The sequence below is a fragment of the Ahaetulla prasina genome, chromosome 6 (genome assembly GCF_028640845.1).
Source record: "Ahaetulla prasina isolate Xishuangbanna chromosome 6, ASM2864084v1, whole genome shotgun sequence".
Taxonomy (NCBI): domain Eukaryota; kingdom Metazoa; phylum Chordata; class Lepidosauria; order Squamata; family Colubridae; genus Ahaetulla; species Ahaetulla prasina.
In genome coordinates, this window is record NC_080544.1 from 11,622,422 (window position 1) to 11,643,946 (window position 21,525).

The following is a 21,525-nucleotide window of genomic DNA, read 5'->3' on the forward strand; positions in this document are numbered from 1 at the left end:
TAATTAAGCCATCGCTCGGACGGAGGCGAGGGGGGACAGAACAATTACACATAGTATTACCTTCTTCAAAACCTCCAGGAACTCTGACTGCATTTTGTTTCCGAGACATTCTTCTGACTATGGATATTAATTTACTGCCAACAACTAGTTAAATAAAATTTGTAGCAAGACATGATACAGCCACTTTGGGGGTCATCAGTTTTTACTCCTCACCAGAAGACTGAAGACTGTTGGGGTCCTTGGTGCTCTCTCAGCTTGGTGGTTTTCTTGCGGACGTTTCATGACCCAACTAGATTACATCATCAGGGCTAGAAGGGAGGTGGGGGAGGGGTTTGCTCTCTTTTTATATATCAGTGGCTTGCCCTGTCAGTTTTGGTGGAAGATTGAAAATCGCCCCATTCAGGAGAAGAAGCAACCACACTGACCTCCAGCCGCCTGATAATCTCTCGTAGAGAAAGCATCGTCTCATTTCCTCCGATGAAGGTGGTTGTGGGCAATCGGAAGACTTTGTCCAAGTCAGATTCATACAAGCCATAAAACTCTGTGACATGAACATGATTAGCAAAGAGACAGGAAGGCAGCAAGCCAAAATCAAACAAGGGTCCCACACCCCAAGGATTTCCACCTGACACGTGCTCACCTTCTTCCCTTTCTGATTTTCTCTGCAAAGAAAATCTGCACCTTCTCATGGGGAGAAGAAGTGTTGCATACTGACTGGATTCATGCAACACATTGAGTGGCTAACATTGGCTAACCCATGATTTACCAAGGGAGCCCTGCGTGACTAGATTTGAACAAGCTATGCCGTAAAGCATGGCTGACACATGGAACGACTAATGGGAGGTGTGAATGCCTCCGTTATACTGCTTAGTCAAAGATGGATGTACAGCAAACGCACCTTTGGTGCTTGCTTGGAGATTTCTGTAACCATGCGAGCAGTTTTTTCAAGACATTACGATGCAAGTTAATGCCTTATTTATTGAAATATATATTTTCTTTCTCAGGATTTCTTATTTTGGTGTTAATTTCTTAGTTAATTTTTTGAAGAGGGAACTGACTTCTGAACATGTTTATGGAGATTTTTAATCATATAGGTAGGTCATGGTTGTCCCAAAGGTGTTTTTTCAGGAGGAAACTGGACTTTTTTTCCCCATTGAAGACATTTCACTTCTCATCTTTCAAAGAAACTCCGAAGAAGCTTCTTGGAAAAGAAGCGAAACATCTTCAAGGCAAAACAAAGAAAGTCCAGTTGCCTCTTGAAAAAGCATCTTTGCAGTGACTTCTGAATATTTCTTAAAGTTCACCTCAGATTCCTGCTACTCAAAAACCTCTCTCATCAGGCCTATACAGACAGACAGACAGACAGACACAGAGAGACCCCCTTCAGTTAAGTATACAAGGCGTGTGTGAACATACGCAAAAATCCACATACATATAAAAAATGCTAATCTATTTACGATAAACTAATACACATAATTAGAGGACAATCTCACTAAAGAAAATTTGGCTGCTACGTTCTAGTAGGAAAGAAAATTGCAATGCTTAACTAAGTTGCCAGTTGCATTTTGTTTCCCTGAGACATTCCTCTGACTATGGATATTAATCTACCGCCAAGGCGGTTTAAAACTCTCACCCAGTTTATCTATAGTAGTGATTAAATCCGACGGAATGAATGAATCCAAATCGGCATCCAGGATTCCTAAGGGATCCAACTGAGCCACGTGGTGTCCCCGGATCTGAAGAGGTCAGAGTGGGAAAGAAGGGAAGTAGGAAAGGCAAAGAGAAGAACAAGCATCACACTAAATGGAGTCAATTGAAGCTCACCGAAACTTGTGGAATTACAGTGATTCATAGAAGCATCAAAAGAAACGGCATGAATCCCCAGAGGATCAAGCTGGGCTTTGTAGTGCCCTACAAACTGAAGATAAGAATTCCTGTCATTTATGGGTATGGGAATTATAAGAAATCTTGTCTTACCTAGTTTGCAAAATTTGGCCCACTTAGCAATGAAAAACATTTTTACATCCAGTGGCAAGCGTTAAAATTCTAATTTTAAATTAGTTTTTTTTTTTTAAAAAAAATTCAAATTAATTTCAAAATTAAAATTCTAAGGTGCATTCCTAAGGTGCAAACAGACAGAACCCTATTCACTGACATCACAAAATAGCACTGGGAAATGTCAGTGGTGAATATTCCCAAATTGGTACTTGTGTGGTTATTCTTATGTTTGTGCATGATACGGTATGCATAGAATCCTTCTGATAAATTCAATTTAGGCTTTAATTCACTTAAATATTCTCTAAGAGATGGGCACGGGGTCTAGGACAACTCACCACAGGCAACTAGCCAATCCATGTGGGATTAGATCTTTTTATTATTTACCAAAGCATTACAAAAACTGTCAGAATAGGACATAGTAACGAAGTCAGCCAATTGGGAGCTGAGACAGACTGGAGCCAGGGCATGTCTCAGTCTGCAGCTTCTGATGCTGTGCAGAGAATTGAAACTGAAACTATTCAGTCAGTGTGTGTTAAGGTCTCTAGGCTGTATTGTGTGTGTAAACATGTCTGCTGATCTAAGCTGAAGAAGCAACTGTTGCTATTGTAAATATATTTTATGTGTTATTATGAATATAAAGAAGTTAATGAATCCATCTGATTCAGTTATCTGTGTGTGCTTCTGGATTTGGTTTTTGCAAACTCTGACAAAAGCTGGCAATTGTAGGAATGATTTCCTTTGATAAAAGGAAATAAAATAATTCCTTGAGAAAAACATAGTCAACAAAAATAAAAGGAAATAAATGAATCCCATGAAATTGTCCCCTGGTAAGTTGGCCATGGCAAGTTGGTTGTGGTGGCTTGTCCCATTCTGGTGTGCATATGTAGGTGTTTAGAAACAAGTAAGGTATCACAATAGCATTGAAGACTTATATACCGCTTCATGGTGCTTTACAGCCCTGTCAAAGTGGTTTACAGAGTCAGCCTATTGCTCCCCAACCATCTGGGTCCTCATTTTACCACCTCCCCCCCTCAGAAGGCTGGAAGGCTGAGTCAACCTTGAGCCGGTCAGGATCAAATTCCTGGCAGTGGGCAGAGTCAGCCTGCAATGCTGCATCCCAACATTGCACCAATACAGCTCTCTTATGTTATGAAATAAATTTCATCTGGTCAATATATTAACCAGGAACACACACAGTTCTGGTAAAAGTACTCCTGGGACACTGAATATAATGGAAGAGTCAGAGAATTAGGAAACAGGATTTTTCCTTCTGAATGCCCTATTTGCACATACAGCATTGGATGAAATATTGCTTCTGGTCAATTTGCGAGAGACGGCAGCTCTTTCTGTTGCTTTGAACATATTCCACTTAGAATGACTAGACTGTAAACAGTTCTCTTCAATTCTCTCAGCTGGTATTTATATTACAGTAAACCAATTTCTGTTCTGAAGAAGAAACAGAAAATGTAGCAGAAGAATGTACAGTAGGTCTTCTGTTGTACTTGATATCTTACTGAGATAGACGTGAGTCTCCCCTAAACATTTGTTAGGGGGTATAGCCACAGACATATTTCAGTATCAAAGGTCACTTCATTTTCAAAGGCCTTGGCTTGGCAGCTTTCTTTGATTTCCACTTGCAAAAGATGTCCCATATCCTTCCTTCCTTCTTTCCTTCCTTCCTTCCCTCCCTCCTTCCCTCTCTCTATTTTATTAACGAATAGATTCTTGTTGTTGATACATTGCTGGTACCCTGCAATGCTGTTTTATTCAGCACAATTTCTAAGATTCTAAGATTATTCGGTGCAATTTCTAAGATTGTTGCTTGTGAACAGTTTAAGTCTGTGGTCCCTCCTTCCTCTTTCTTTGGCTTCATATATCTGATAGACGCTATTGAATTTGACAGTTATGGAAACATGGCACAGAAATGGTATAGAGTGAAAATTATTGTTCCCTGTGAAAATCACCCAAGAACAACAGGGTATCATTATGCCCCAGGGGTACTCTTTTTACCCAACCCCTTAGAAATTAGATTAAGAACCTTCACAAAATCAAATGTCTCCTTCAGCAGGTTAATATAAAGCTGGACAACTTTGGCAGAAGTTTATTAAAAACTTCCAAGAACGTTTTCAAATGGAAATGGAGGAGAGTCCTCTTGTTCACTTACCTGGTAGGCTCTGATCAAGGACTGGACTGCCAGATGGTCTTCAACCAGCTTCTCAGCCTTACCAGGTGCTTTAGTCAGCCCATGGCTTTGGATGAGGGATGTTTTCGTTTCAGAAAGGTCTGGCAAAGATGAGGGGAGGGGCTGTCCAGGAAGAGCCTTAGCAGTAGCATTACGGAAAAATAAATCCCAAGACTAAAGAAAATGGTTGAGGGCAAGAGAGGAGTGAGAAATGGTTAGCTTAGACCTGGCAAGATTTCAACAACATAACATTGTGTCAGACCTGCTTCAACTTGGTCTTCTAAGTAAAAATGATCCTTAATTCCATTGGTTGATAAAGGTATAGTTTACTAAAAGTCAAGTGAATTACAGTAGTGCAAAGCCAGAACTAAGGGTTCACGCAGCAAATCTTCCCTGTTAACTTTCCTCCCTGAATCCCTTCCCATTGCTTGTCTCTCCTTCTCCAATCAAATTTAAAAGAGATGCTTTGGAAACAGTCACTCGTGTCAACATTCTTCTTCCAAGGAAACAACCTTGAAGACTTCCTCAGTTCTCGCAGAGAACCCTTCTCACAATTCGATTTCACTTTCCCCCAAACTCTCACCCTCCCTTCCAGCTCCCATCATGGCCCATGGCGGACTGGCAGTGAGGTGGCTGTTCTGACATACTGATCCAAACAGAAACCCTTGCTCTGACATCCTTTTTCTTACTTTCGTATCCTAAACCTCCCATTCAGGTCTTCACACATATCCTATTATCATCCTTGTTGAAAAACCAAAGGCAGGCATTGCAAATGTATTAAGAAATTATTATTATTATTATTATTATTAAATGCTATTAAATGTTGAATTTGGATTCAACATTAGAATCAGAAATGTGATGCATTTGAACCCTGCCTTCATTTTATGGTGGTTTCCTACACTGCCAATATCAATACAAAATGTAGTAAGCTGTGACTGGCTGATCCATGGTTTGCTGAATAATTCACAACACAGCTCTCGTAATGCTGAGCCAAAACTTAATAAATAGGTTTGCATGAGCCACACACTGCTAGCCAACCACACTGAAGCCTAGCATGTTGAATGAACCAAAGTCATGCGGATAGTACATGGTCCAACTGGTTGAATAAACTATGGCCTGTTGAATCAAATTTCCTTAGAGGAGTTTGTCATTGAATATTTCTGCTTATCTACTATAAAAATCCCCATCTTCTGAAAACAAATGATATATGGACTTGTTAGACAATGATAGTATATTTTCATTACTAGACTTGTGTTGTTTCTCTGTGCCATATAATATATGTGGGTATGTGGGTATATGCATAATCTTCTATTTATTTGTATTTTTGTCATGTTTATGTCGTGTACATTGGAGGAGATGACTCTTCGAGAGCTGTCGGTAACAAAATTTCATTTTAATGTGTGCTGATTAGTGTACGTTTAAAGTGACAATAAAGTTATTGTAAATGTCAGCTTTGAACCAAACCTAGCAGCAGCCATCTTTCTGTTCTCAGTTGACACACAGAGGAGGAAGGGAGGAATGAGGTTGGAAGGCATTACTAGAAACAACAGAGAGCTTTCTCATGAGAACCAAGATCATCTCTACTGGCAACCGATAAGGTCAGGGAAGGAATGCCCGGAGAGACCACCAATTAACCCAATTGGCCAACGTGACCTGTGACACTTGGGGATGGGATTATTTCCTAGTTTAATTATACTGAAACCACAGGAAAAATTTAGGATTGGTTTTTCTTTGAAACTGTGCCAATATGATATAGTCAATAAAGAAGTCCTTTGAGAAGGAACCAAGTCTCAAGAGTTCTGCTTTGCTTGGATTCATTAGTCGGAGCCTTGACATTTATTTGTGTCATTTGTTTGAATGTGAAAGTCTTCTTCAAATGAAGGTCAACTCCTGGTGACTCCATGGATGGAGGGAGCTCCCTGTTGTTTTCTCGCCAGTGCTTTCATGGGAGGTGTTTTGCAGTTTCTACTCCTACAGCCTTCCAGGTCCCCCAGCTTAGCTTTCCTGTGCAACCAACATCAACTGAGGCAAGACAGCCTGGAATTATAAGTGTCATCTGGGAACAGCATCATTGCAATCTCCTTGGCGGCATGATGGAAACCGCTTGTATTGTCTTCCTCCTGGATCATTTTCCTTCTTCTGAGTCTACCACCAGCCTTGAGGCTTCATGGTTATCCCTTTTCAAGAATTAATTGGGGTCAGTTGAAATAGCCAAGGACAACCAAGTGCTACTAATTGTTTAGAAAGACAGATGTTTACACAACTAAGCCTTTCCTTAGTTTAACCACTCCACTCCATGAACTGAAGGACGAATCAATTCCCTGCCTTGTAATAGAATGAGTAATTCAATTTGCATGACTTGCAAATCCTCAACTGAGTGAGGATTGAACCTCTGTTGAACCAACAAGGAACCATTCACTGCCTATCCCCAAAGAGATCACACCCAGGTAGAAAAGCAATTATCCCAGTAGCATTCTTGATTTAGCACCTTACTTTATTATTTCATTTATTTATTTATTTTGTCAAATACATATTAAATAATATATATAAGCATGAATTGAATACATAAAATGAATACAGCTAAAGGGAACATTGGGACAGGGATGATAGGCATACTGGTGCTCTTATGCATGCCCCTTACAGATCTCTTAGGAATAGGGTGAGGTCAGCAATAGACAGTCTTAGGTTAAAAGTTTTGGGGATTTTGGGATGAGACCACGGAGTCTGGTAGTGCATTCCAGGCATTAAAAACTCTGTTACTGAAGTCATATTCTCTGCAATCGAGATTGGAGTGGTTCACATTAAGTTTGAATCTATTGTGTGCTCGTGTATTGTGGTTGAAGTAGTCATTGACAGGAAGGACACTGTAGCAGATGATTTTATGAGCTATGCTCAGGTCATACCGAAAGCAGCGTAGTTCTAAATTTTCTAAACCAGAATTTCAAGTCTGGTGGCACAAGGTATTTTCTTGCGAGCAGAGGAGTAGAGGACTGTTCTTGTGAAATATTTCTGGATGCGCTCAGTTGTATTAATTTCCAATATGCAGTGTGGGTTCCAGACAAAAGAGCTGTATTCGAAAATTGGTCTAGCAAATGTTTTGTATGTTCTGGTTAGCAGTGTAATCTAATCTTATAATAAACTTCATTTTATGAATATCTTAAAGAGTGAAACAGTTATGTTACAGGTAGTCCTCGGCTTACAATAGTTCATTTAATGACCATTTGAAGTTACAACAGCATGAAAAAAATGACTTATGACCATTTTTCATACTTTTGACCATTGGTCACATGGCCCAAATTCAGATGCTTGGCAGCTGACTCACATTTATGATGGTTGCAGAGTCCTGGGGACACATGATCCCCTTTTGCGACCTTGTGACAGGCCAAGTCAATGGGGAAGCCAGATTCACTTAACAACAGTGTGACTAATTTAACAACTGCAGTGATTCGCTTAACAACTCTGGCAAGGAAGGTCATGAAATGGGGCAAAATTCATTGAACAAATGTCTCGTTTAGCAACAGAAATGTAGGGCTCAATTGTGGTCGTAAGTCAAGGACTACCTGTATAGAGTAATCAGAACTGAAGATAGAAGATTTATTTTAAGGCAGTAAAATGATCATCCATCATTAATGTAGATCACTACATTTGTAAGACTTCAATTTAATTTATTATAAAACCCAGGACTAAATATGACTCCAGAAAAAGATTTGCATGATTTCAGGTAAGCTCTTTCTTAGTACATATTAGTGCTCCCTAAGATTTGCATTTGTAGTAGCTGGATTTTTAAAGTTGATTGTGTTGGGAGTAATAATTGCATTTAAGCCAAACAACCTTCACCACAGCAGATAAGGAGAATCAAGAAAATCGTAGCACTTTCATGGGAGATTGGCTGCAGATTGAGAAAATCACAGCAGTTGGAAATTCCATAAACATCCGAGCATTTTTCCCCCCCAATTAATCTTGTGATAGCAGTGACTGAATCCCCCCCTTTCCAGTGATATATAATCCTGACATTATTCCATGAGTAGAAATTATACCTTCCTTAGGGTTTCTGTTATTTTACTCCCAGACCTGCTTCAGATGCTAGTTTGTATTAGTGGTACAAGGGAGAGAGAAAAAAGCACATGGGATCTTAAAAGCTGACCCAATGGATTAACAGGGGGGGAAAATAGAGTTTTCAAGCAAATACAGTTGAAATCTAAACATTATTTTCATTTTGTTTCATTGCTTTCTGTTTAGGATTTGCAGCATTGTTGTTTTAACCATTCAGTCGTGTCTCGACTCTTGGTGACTTGATAGGCAAGGGCTCTCTATGCTACCATGTCAAACACAGTTTCTTCCAGTTGCTGAATGTTCAGCTTTGTATCAGGTTGGATGTTATCGAGCCAGGGTGTTCTTTGCTCGCCCCTTCTTCTTGTTCCGCTAACCATTCCTAGCCTCCTTGCCTTCTCCAATGAATTTGCACGCATGACATGGCCAAAGTAAATCAGACGTAGTGTTATGAGTTTAGCTTCTAGTGATAGTGATCTGTCCGATTTTATAGGATTTAACACCTCTCTGCTAGTTACTCTGACTGCCCATGGTTTATGCAGTTATTTCAGCCAGCACCACGCTTCAAAGGTGCCAATTCTTCTTCCATCAGCCATTCTTAGTGTCCAACTCTCACACCCATCCATCATTATAGGGAAGGCTATTGCTCTAACTAGTCTGCCTTTTGTATTTATATCAACATCTCTACTTTTCCAGATCTTATTCATGTTAAGCATTGCAGTATTAAAAAGTGTCAAAAGACAGCTAGGTTATATTATGGTTGTATTATTGTTCATTGCACAGTCAGCCAGATATTTAGACTGGATTGGGCATCTTTGTCCACCTATAGAGTCCTTCCAAGGACCTGGGATAGGCAGATATGTTGTGTGATGGACATAGAGGTATCATCGCAGGATGGAAGCTGTTCTGAGTAAAGCTGCCTTTTGCAATTGACTGATGGGGAATTTGGCAATGCCGATGGAGATGTTACAGTGGTGCTCCAGATGTTTTGGGATTGCACCCAAGGCCCCTTTGACTCTGGGTACTATCTTTGGAACATCATGTTTAAAGTCAGTTTTTAGTACATGTCCTGAGAGTTTAGCGTAGCCATGGCAACGCAGCATGCATTAGTGCCCAATGTCCCGTTGAAAAAATATCTTAAACAGACTGTGGATTATGTGGAAAGTTACATTAACATCTAGTCCTTTTCAGGAAAAAAGGGTCCAAGGTTTATGTTTAGGCAAGTCTCATTGTGGAATAATCCTGCATGAAATGAGGCTGTAGATAGAATTGTTATCCTGTCCACTAACCAAAGAGGAAGCCTACAGAAAAGATGATAGAATGCTGTACAATCAGGCCTTACAATCAGGTATTAACAATCAGAGCAGCAAAAAGAAGCTACTCTAAAAAGCTAAGAAATCAGTTCTCAACAAATGAATGAACCAGAAAACATATGGAAAACTCTTAAAGATATCACTGGTTATGGCAAACCTCCTTCCCAGGCTGAAGGAAATCAACAACTGGCAGAGGACCTGAACGCGTTTTACTGCAGGTTTGAAATAAAACTACAGCCACCTATCTCCACAACCCCCATCTCAGACACACCAGTAATAGCCAAGCCTCCTGCAACTGACCCCATCTCAGCACACCAATAACAGCCAAATGTCCTGCAACTGACCCCATCCCATTGGGTTCACAGCCCCTGGTGACCACAGAAAAGGAAGTGCAAGATCTATTTCACAGACAAAATCCAGGAAAAGCACCAGGCCCAGACAAGATAACTCCTTGCTTACAATACAATACAATAAAAAATTTTATTGGCCAAGTGTGATTGGATACACAAGGAATTTGTCTTGGTGCATATGCTCTCAGAGTACATAAAAGAAAAAGATACATTCTTCAAGAATTCTAAGGTACAAGATTTAATAATAGTCATAGGCTATAAATAAGCAATCAGGAAACAATCAATATAAATATAAATCGTAAGAATACAAGCAACAAAGTTACAGTCATACAGTCATAAGTGGAAAGAGATGGGTGACGGGAATGATGAGAAGATTAATAGTAGTGCAGACTTAGTAAATAGTTTGACAGTGTTGAGGGAATTATTTGTTTAGCAGAGTGATGGCCTTCGGGAAGAAACTGTTCTTGTGTATAGTTGTTCTGGTGTGCAGTGCTCTATAGCGTCGTTTTGAGGGTAGGAGTTGAAACAGCTTATGTCCTGGATGCGAGGGGTCTGTAAATATTTTCACAGCCCTCTTTTTGACTCGTGCAGTATACAGGTCCTCAATGGAAGGCAAGTTGGTAGCCATTGTTCTTTCTGCATTCTAATTATCCTCTGAAGTCTGTGTTTTTCTTGTTGGGTTGCAGAACCGAACCAGACAGTTATAGAGGTGCAAATGACAGACTCAATAATTCCTCTGTAGAATTGGATCAGCAGCTCCTTGGGCAGTTTGAGCTTACTGAGTTGGCACAGAAAGAACATTCTTTGTTGTCCTTTTTTAATGATGTTTTTGATGTTAGCTGTCCATTTGAGATCTTGCGATATGATAGAACCCAGAAATTTGAAGGTTTCTACTGTTGATACTGTGTTGTCAAGTATTGTGAGAGGTGGAAGTATGGAAGGGTTTTTCCTAAAGTCTACCACCATTTCTACGGTTTTGAGTGTGTTCAGTTCCAGATTGTTTTGGTTGCACCACAAGGCTAGTCGTTCGACCTCTCGTCTATATGCGGATTCGTCATTGTCTCGAATGAGACCGATCACTGTTGTGTCATCTGCGAACTTCAGTAGCTTAACAGATGGATCATTGGAGATGCAGTCATTGGTATACAGAGAGAAGAGAAGTGGGAGAGCACACAGCCTTGGGGGCCCCTGTGCTAATTGTACAGGTATTTGATGTGATCTTGCTTAGCTTCACCTGCTGCTTCCTGTTTGTTAGGAAGCTTGTGATCCACTTACAAGTCTGTTCCGGTACCTGTAGCTGGTTTAGCTTAGTTAGAAGAATGTCTGGAATGATGGTATTGAATGCTGAACTAAAGTCTACAAAAAGGACCCTTGCATAGGTCTTTGGAGACTCAAGATGTTGTAGGATGTAGTGCAGAGCCATATTAACAGCATCATCTGTTGATCTATTTGCTCGGTATGCAAATTGCAAGGGGTCTAAGAGCGGATTCGTGATGGTTTTCAGGTAGGAAAGCACTAGCCTTTCAAAGGTTTTCATGACTACAGATGTTAGAGCAACTGGTCTGTAGTCATTCAGTTCCTTGATGGTGGGCTTCTTCGGCACTGGGATGATGGTAGAGCGTTTGAAGCAAGAAGGAACATAGCACATCTCTAGTGATTTATTGAAAATATGGGTGAAGATGGGGGCCAATTGGTCAGCACAGACTTTTAAGCAAGAAGGAGTTATCTTGTCTGGGCCTGGAGCTTTTCCTGGCTTTTGTCTGTGAAATAGGTCCTGCACTTCCTTTTCTATAATTATAATATTATAAGAAGAACATAAAAGCTGAATAACTGTGGAAGAAACTTTCTGGTGTTCTGGTGTTACCCTATTAATTAAAGTTTTATTTCTGAACACTTTCTCATCTGAATAAACAAGGTGCACACACAGCACTGAGAGGAAACAGAAGCACAAACATCAATTTTAAAGTGTCCTAACAAGTCTAAGATCCATAAATCTTACCTTATGCACACTATTTGGTTCTTCAAGCCATGCATAATACATTTCTTCAACATAGGTTGAATTGCTCCCACTCAAAAATGGTTCTTTGACTCCAGGGGAAACATAAGGCCGACTTGGCCAAAATACTGTCCTGTTTACATTCTTCTTCATAAAGGAAGAAATGCCACAACATTTCAGAGTATCAGCGAGCAACCGCAAGTGACTCATATTTCATCGATGGGGAACTATGTAAAAGGAAAAACAGACAACACGTGATGGTTATCTTACAATAAAACATTTTACTGTGTTACCAATAGAATATTTATATCTCAGGGTTGAACTGTAGAGTCTTTGGTGCTCTCTGAGCTTGGTGGTTTCCATTACCCAACTAGGTAACTTCATTGGTGCTAGCAGAGAATGGGGTTTGTAGAGAGAAGGCTGAGGCAGAGAAGGAGAACTGCTGCTCTCGGAGTCTGAGCATGGTGGTTTTCTAGCAGACATTTCATTACCCAACTAGGTAACATGATCCGTGCTAGAAGGACGTGGGGTAAGCAAATGTGTGAAGTTTCTTACAAGCAAGGAAAGCTGTATTTGAAATCTGATTCTGTTGGTGTTCTTAGAATGAGGTGCTGTCATTAATTCTGTTAAATGTCTTGGGTTTTTCTCCATAGATATTAAAGCGAGTGTGAAGTGAATCAGCCCATTTGTTGAGTGTTCCTTCCAAAAATAAGACATGCTCAAACAATGGTGGTCAACACCAGAAAGAGAGCATCGCAATGCAAGGGCCACACCTTGAGAATGAGCATGCACTGAAACCGGTCCCAAAATGACACAGCCCTGCATTGTAACATTTTACCTTCTTGCTAGTTTTTTGTCCCCCATCCACCTTCCCACAGAGACGGTCATGTCTCCAACATAGGTTGAATTGCTCCCACTCAAAAATGGTTCTTTGACTCCAGGGGAAACATAAGGCCGACTTGGCCAAAATACTGTCCTGTTTACATTCTTCTTCATAAAGGAAGAAATGCCACAACATTTCAGAGTATCAGCGAGCAACCGCAAGTGACTCATATTTCATCGATGGGGAACTATGTAAAAGGAAAAACAGACAACACGTGATGGTTATCTTACAATAAAACATTTTACTGTGTTACCAATAGAATATTTATATCTCAGGGTTGAACTGTAGAGTCTTTGGTGCTCTCTGAGCTTGGTGGTTTCCATTACCCAACTAGGTAACTTCATTGGTGCTAGCAGAGAATGGGGTTTGTAGAGAGAAGGCTGAGGCAGAGAAGGAGAACTGCTGCTCTCGGAGTCTGAGCATGGTGGTTTTCTAGCAGACATTTCATTACCCAACTAGGTAACATGATCCGTGCTAGAAGGACGTGGGGTAAGCAAATGTGTGAAGTTTCTTACAAGCAAGGAAAGCTGTATTTGAAATCTAATTCTGTTGGTGTTCTTAGAATGAGGTGCTGTCATTAATTCTGTTAAATGTCTTGGGTTTTTCTCCATAGATATTAAAGCGAGTGTGAAGTGAATCAGCCCATTTGTTGAGTGTTCCTTCCAAAAATAAGACATGCTCAAACAATGGTGGTCAACACCAGAAAGAGAGCATCGCAATGCAAGGGCCACACCTTGAGAATGAGCATGCACTGAAACCGGTCCCAAAATGACACAGCCCTGCATTGTAACATTTTACCTTCTTGCTAGTTTTTTGTCCCCCATCCACCTTCCCACAGAGACGGTCATGTCTCCAATCCATAGCGTATCTGAATCCACTCTCCCAAATAATTTTCCCAGGATTCCACTTTAAGTACTGGAAGAATCGCCCATCATCCAAAGGGCTAGTGGTTCAAGATAAGCCTTCATCCTCAGTAACTCCTCCCACTCTTAGAATATTCCTCTCTTAGGATGGATGTATTCTGTGTTCCAAAAATGGCAGACAATAAAGGCTAGGTCAGGGGTCTCCAACATGGATAACTTTAAGACCTGCGGACTTGAACCCGCAGCATGGCTGGCTGGGGAATTCTAGGAGTTGAAATTCACAGGTCAGATAGTTCCCAAGGTTGGACGCCTCTGTGAAAATTGCTTTCTATGTATCTTAAAGGATTAGGTTTCCTGATTACTTCTACTTATAGTGAAGCTGTAACTACATTATAATTATATAAGCAGTGTTCCAGTATTTGAGGGGCTGCCACAAAGAGGAGGGGGGGTCAAGTCATTCTCCAAACCACCTGGAGGCAAGACAAGAAGCGATGGGTGGAAAATAATCAAGGGTCCTTGAGTGGCTCAGACTGCTAAGACAGTCTGTTATTAACAGCAGCTGCTTGCAATTACTGCAGGTTCAAGCCCCACCAGGCCCAAGGTTGACTCAGCCTTCCATCCTTTATAAGGTAGGTAAAATGAGGACCCACATTGTTGGGGGCAATAAGTTGACTTTGTGTATTATATACAAATGGATGAAGACTATTGCTTGACATAGTGTAAGCCGCCCTGAGTCTTCGGAGAAGGGCGGGATATAAATGCAAATTAAAAAAAAAAAGGAGACCCTGGAACTAAGGAGAAACTTTCTAACAGTGAGAACAATAAACCAGTTCAATGGCTTGCCATCAAATGTTGTGGTTGCTTCATCACTGGAGACTGGACAGCCACGTGTCAGAAATGGTAGAGGGTCTCCTGCTTGAATAGGGAGTTGGACTAGAAGACCTCCAAGGTTCCTCCCAGCAGTGTTCTGATTGACTTGATTGACGTAGTAAAGGATCGGTAGTCTTTAATTTTCAACTGCTGCTCCCCATTTCTGACACTGCTTTGTGTATTTCTGCCCACATTTTTATAAACATTTGGCCACTGGTATGCCAAAAATCCTAAAGGCAGTTCAAAAGCCTAAAGGCATGGCAGCAAATCTGGTCTTCCAAATGCTTCTGATTTGTTTAGCAATCTATGGGAATGTAGCCATTGTCAATTATACAAATGTCATTCGAGCTTGTAACATATCGTTATAGTATCAACCCAGCATATCTACTTCTCTTTCATTCATTGAGTAAACCAGAATTCCCAAGGTTTCCATAACTGGCATAAACTACAGTTTATAAACAATAATGGTAAACTATAGTTTATAAATGACAATGGTTGAACTGTATGTATACATGATTTGGCTTCGTCAATAAACAATGTATATAATATTAAGTGTGACTTAATGTGATTTTTAAGCCTTTGGGAAATCAGCAAAAATATGGCGTGGGGTGATGATATCTTTCTACCTTTACAAATAACCCTTGGATAAAAGTTGCTGAAATTAATTCCCTGGAAAATTATGCACAATATGATTTTTATTTAATTCTGCACCCAAACTAACATTTTATTTTATTTATGCATTTCTTAATCAAATTTATATACTGAGATTCTGAATGGTGTGCAACAGATAAAACAGAAAATATATAAAAAAAAGTTTGATGCTAACTCATTCCTCAAAATTAAATTCAAAGTTTTAAGGAGAAAATCCTTAATGATATTCCCAATGGGACAAAAACTGATCGCATTGTGCTCCAGTACATAAAAACTATCACCCGGTAATACAAAGACAGCAGTTGGACAATGAATGGATATTCACAAGCTGCTAAGAATAATTTGGGGCAATACCTCAGCAATTTTTGCATCCACTTTGATTTTTTGTAAAAGAAATAAATAAATAAAGATATATAGTTGATCCAACCACTAAATTCGCTTCATGTGGGATAGGAATGGGGGTCGCTTAATCCTTCCTCAGTTTCATTGTTTTCAAAAACAAGGCTTCCAAAGGCCGAACTCAACTGAATGCACTGGTGATAAATTGAAAATTGACTACAGTAATTAAATGTATGGTGAAGCATCTGGTTGGGGGGGGAAACTACTATCTTGAATAGTAGCAGTGGCATCCCTAAGAAATGGTGACACACATGGACAATATTGTGATGGCACGGCTGACATTGCACAATGACATGTTTCCAGGTCTGAAAGTCATATTTGCAAGGCACAATCACTTCTGGTCCCCCCTCCCCAAACTACTGTGTGACTTGCTTTTGTTTTTGTTTTGATTTAGTACTAGGTATGCACTGCAGTCATCTATTAAGTGCACTTTCTATCTTAGCACCCACCAACTATGGTTTATTCAATAAATCACAATTAACTACCCTATGACTTACAGTCGCATGATGTAAACCTATTCATTTACTTCTACCATATTTCACGACCTAAAATGGACACCCAACATCAAAAATGTCATCAAAAAGGCACAACAAAGACTGTTCTTTCTGCGCCAACTCAGAAAGCTCAAACTGCCCAAGGAGCTGCTGATCTACACTTCTATAACTGTCTGGTTTGGTTCTACAAGCCAACAAGACAAACACAGACTTCGGATGATAATTAGAACTGTAGAAAAAACAATTGCTACCAACCTGCCTTCCATTGAGGACCTGTATACTGCATGAGTCAAAAAGAGGGCTGTGAAAATATTTACAGACCTCTCACATCCTGGACATACTGTTTCAACTCTTATCCTCAAAATGACACTACAGAGCACTGCATACCAGAACAACTAGGCACAAGACAGTTTTTTGCCGAACACCATCACTCTGCTAAACAAATAATTCCCTCAACACTATTCACTAAGGCTGCATTATTATTGCTATTGGTCTTCTCATCATTCCTGTTGCCCATATCCTCCCACTTATGACTATATGACTGTAACCTTGTTGCTGGTATCCTTAAGATTTATATTAACTGTTTCCCTATGACTATCATTAAGTGTTGTACCATATGATTCTTGACAAATGTATCTTTTCTTTTATGTACACTGAGAGCATATGCACCAAGACAAATTCCTTGCGTGTCCAATCACACTTGGCCAATAAAGAATTCTAAAGAATTCTAGGCATGGACAGGAAAATGTACTCTTTTTTGAGAACAGTGGATTCACATACTTAGTGACCCTACAAAGTTTCTCTATGTACAACTCTAAAACTGATGTATAGCCATGTTTAGTATTTTCTTAGGGATGCAAAGGAAGCCATAATATCCATTTGTGTTATGCAGCAATACATGTAAAAAAAAGTGAGCATATGAATACATTCACTAGCACACAAAGAGAGTACTTTATTTTAAATTTACAAAGAAACTTGAACCTTAATAATTATTTTGCAAACATCAGACTATGGACCTAAGTTCAGCCTATTTACCCTGTTTCCCCCAAAATAACACATCCCCTGATAATAAGCCCAATTGGGCTTTTGAGCACATGGCAATAAGGCCAAGCACTTATTTCAGGTTCAAAAAAATACAAGACAGGGTCTTATTTTCGGGGAAACATGGTATTGTCTGATTATGTGCCCTCAATGGTTATCAACTTTTAATCAGGGCGGAAATCCTCCGTGGATTGCCACTAGTTCACTGCCCGCAAATGTGTAGTGCATGCGAAATGCGTGCTATGCATGCGCATGAGCAGTACAATCCAAAAGCATGCTGTGTGTGCATGTGCAGTGCGCATCAAATGCATGCTGTGCGCACATGTGCAGTGCGCATCAAATGCCAAACACGCTGCATGCATGAACAGTGCGTGCCAAATGCACACTGCGCACATGTGCATGCACAGTGCACACCAAACGCATGCTTCGTGTGGAAAAAGGAGGCTTAACAAGGTAAGTAGAACAGTGGGGGGGTGGGAGGAACAGCTGTGCCACGTGATTCAGATTCACTAAAAAGCAGGATTTCCTGTTTCTAGCGAATATAAATTGTGCAGCACAGCTGATCGTTGGAAATACAGGTTCAGATGAACAGGTAGCTTTTATCTACCGGTTTGCCCGAACCAGTGTGAACCAGTAGCATATTGGTTCACACTGCTATTAATGCCCATATAAATAGACTTTCTCCAAAACAATCAGTCCCTAAATTGGCCTATCAGTCTTCCAACGGTGCACTCATCATCTCTGAAGCTAAGCACTTGGCACCCTGTTGTCTTCTTCTCTTTCCTGACATTGAGATCACATGAAGATCACATGAAGTATTAGTACCACTTTATAAAATGTTTGTAAGATCACATCTGGAATACTGCATCCAGTTTTGATCACCACATTTCAAAAAAGATGTTGAGATTTTGGAAAAAATGCAGAGAAGAGCAACCAGGATGATTAAAGGCCTGGAAACAAAAACATATTAAGAATGGTTGCAGGAACTAAGTATGACCAGTCTAGAGAAAAAAAGGACTAGAGAGGACATGGTAGCAGGTATTCCAGTATTTGAGGGGCTGCCGCAAAGAAGAGGGGGTCAACGTCTTCTCCAAAGCACCTGAAGGCAGGACAAGAAGCAATGGATGGAAACTAACCAAGGAGAGAAGCAGCTTAGAATTAAGGAGAAACTTCCTGAGAGTGAGAGCAATCAACCAGTGGAACGTCTTGCCTTGTGGGTGCTCCATCACTGGAGGTTTTTAAGAAAAGTCTGGACAGCCATCTGTCTGAAATGGTAAAGGATCTCCTGCTTGAGCAGGGGGTTGGACTAGAAGCCTTCCAAGGTCTCTTCTGACTCTTTCCCAGCATTAGAGCTTTCTTCAGAGACCGAGGTCTTTGCATAACATGAAGTAGAATAATTTGAGTCTTGTCATTTGTGCCTCCAGTGAGAACACTGGGCTGATGATCCATTTATACTTTTTGTCGCTGTCCATGGTACTCGGGACTCTTCAACACTAAAGTTCTAAGCATACTCTTTCTATCCTGCTTCTTTGAGATCTAACCTCTGCTTCCATGGAGTGTCATTGGTAATACCACAGTTTGCACAATCCTGATTTTTGTAGACATAAGCACATCACATAATTTGAATATCTTTTTCAAGGCCTTCATAGTTGCTATAGTAAGTGCTAGTCTATGTATTTTTTTTACTGTTCCTTTACTGTTGATGGTTGATCTTAAAAGGTGAAGTTATCCATCATTTTGATTTATTCATTGTCAGTTCTAAGGCAGTTGTTCAACCCATTGTTATTAGCTTATATTTATACAAAATTACAATTTAAAATTTCAGAAGAGCCTTATTCTTAGATCATTTTAATACACTCCATGTAACAGTCTTGAACATTTTTTTAAAAACTTCCTTAGGTAGTTTGATTTTGCCATTGTGATAATGGCATAATTGAAATCACAACTCATGTTTTTCATGTAGTCATTTTTACAGGCATAGGAGACGTTCACTTCCAAACCCCATTAATAACTAAATTTTCAGGGCCCTCAGATTGGTTTACCTTGAATGACTCGCTGACAAAGTAATCCATTGCCTTAAACACTGAAAAATATGGCTTTACAGTCTGTAAATTCAGCAAGCAAATGTTTGGTCCTTTTTACTGCTATGCTGTTATCCCAAAGGGTATCCAAAAGATATGGTCAACAAGTTAAGACAGGAACCATGGAAAGCAAAGCAATTGTCACAAATCCCAGTGACATTTTTTACTTCATCCTGCTGACATCGCTGCTTTGTGCTTTTTGGTTACATTGCTTGATCAATGACCATACCCAAGAATTCCTTCCTTCCTTCTTTCCTTCCTTCCTTCTTCTTTCTCATCTATCTACTAAATATCTATGTACCAAATAACCAACCACCCATCCATCCATCCACCCACCCATCATCCATTCATCTCTCACCCACCAAACATTGAATTATGCAGCAGACCGCCATTTATCCATGCATCCCTCCCTCTGTGCATTTATATTTATTTATCTATCTATCTACCTACCTATTATCTATCTATCTATCTATCTTTCCTACCTGAAAACCATCACGAATCCGCTGTTAGACCCCTTGCAATTTGCATACCGAGCAAACAGATCAACAGATGATGCTGTTAATATGGCTCTGCACTACATCCTACAACATCTTGAGTCTCCAAAGACCTATGCAAGGGTCCTCTTTGTAGACTTTAGTTCAGCATTCAATACCATCATTCCAGACATTCTCCTAACTAAGCTAAACCAGCTACAGGTACCGGAACAGACTTGTAAGTGGATCACAAGCTTCCTAACAAACAGGAAGCAGCAGGTGAAGCTAAGCAAGATCACATCAAATACCTGTACAATTAGCACAGTGCCCCCCAAGGCTGTGTGCTCTCCCCACTTCTCTTCTCTCTGTATACCAATGACTGCATCTCCAATGATCCATTTGTTAAGCTACTGAAGTTCGCAGATGACACAACAGTGATTGGTCTCATTCGAGACAATGACGAATCCGCATATAGGCGAGAGGTCGAACGACTAGCCTTGTGGTGCAACCAAAACAATCTGGAACTGAACACACTCAAAACCGTAGAAATGGTGGTAGATTTTAGGAAAAACCCTTCCATACTTCCACCTCTCACAATACTTGACAACACAGTATCAACAGTAGAAACCTTCAAATTTCTGGGTTCTATCATATCGCAAGATCTCAAATGGACAGCTAACATCAAAAACATCATTAAAAGGACAACAAAGAATGTTCTTTCTCGGCCACCTCAGTAAGCTCAAACTGCCCAAGGAGCTGCTGATCCAGTTCTACAGAGGAATTATTGAGTCTGTCATTTGCACCTCTAGAACTGTCTGGTTCGGTTCTGCAACCCAACAAGAAAACACAGACTTCAGAGGTTAATTAGACCTGCAGAAAAAATAATTGCTACCAACTTGCCTTCCATTGAGGACCTGTATACTGCACGAATCAAGAAGAGAGCCGTGAAAATACTTGCAGATCCCTCGCATCCTGGACATAAACTGTTTCAACTCCTACCCTCAAAACGACGCTATAGAGCACTGCACACCAGAACAACTAGACACAAGAACAGTTTTTTCCCGAAGGCCATCACTCTGCTAAACAAATAATTCCCTCAACACTGTCAGACTATTTACTGAATCTGCACTACTATTAATCGTTTCATAGTTCCCATCACCAATCTCTTTCCACTTATGACTGTATGACTATAACTTGTTGCTGGCAATCCTTATGATTTATATTGATATATTGATCATCAATTGTGTTGTAAATGTTGTACCTTGATGAACGTATCTTTTCTTTTATGTACACTGAGAGCATATGCACCAAGACAAATTCCTTGTGTGTCCAATCACACTTGGCCAATAAAATTCTATTCTATTCTATTCTATTCTATTCTATTCTATTCTATTCTATTCTATTCTATTCTATTCTATTCTATTCTATTCTATTCTATTCTATTCTATCTATCTCTATCATCTGTCTAACTAACTACCTATTATCTATCTATCTATCTATCTTTCCTACCTGAAAACCATCACGAATCCGCTGTTAGACCCCTTGCAATTTGTATACCGAGCAAACAGATCAACAGATGATGCTGTTAATATGGCTCTGCACTACATCCTACAACATCTTGAGTCTCCAAAGACCTATGCAAGGGTCCTCTTTGTAGACTTTAGTTCAGCATTCAATACCATCATTCCAGACATTCTCCTAACTAAGCTAAACCAGCTACAGGTACCGGAACAGACTTGTAAGTGGATCACAAGCTTCCTAACAAACAGGAAGCAGCAGGTGAAGCTAAGCAAGATCACATCAAATACCTGTACAATTAGCACAGGGCCCCCCCAAGGCTGTGTGCTCTCCCCACTTCTCTTCTCTCTGTATACCAATGAC

The 21,525-nt window shown here is 40.1% G+C and overlaps 1 protein-coding gene across 1 annotated transcript in view; it reads right to left on the reverse strand.

The window, feature by feature from the left end:
- The window catches only part of OGDHL (oxoglutarate dehydrogenase L), a 73,783-nt gene extending 61,684 nt beyond the window's left edge, over positions 1 to 12,099 (reverse strand). Inside the window, exons 1-4 of the mRNA XM_058189215.1 lie at positions 11,893 to 12,099; positions 4,163 to 4,354; positions 1,634 to 1,736; positions 426 to 541 (exon numbers count right to left, since the gene is read on the reverse strand). Of these exons, the coding sequence (XP_058045198.1) occupies positions 426 to 541; positions 1,634 to 1,736; positions 4,163 to 4,354; positions 11,893 to 12,099 (618 nt within the window). The remainder of the gene's footprint in view (positions 1 to 425; positions 542 to 1,633; positions 1,737 to 4,162; positions 4,355 to 11,892) is intronic.
- Between the last annotated feature and the right edge of the window lie 9,426 nt (positions 12,100 to 21,525).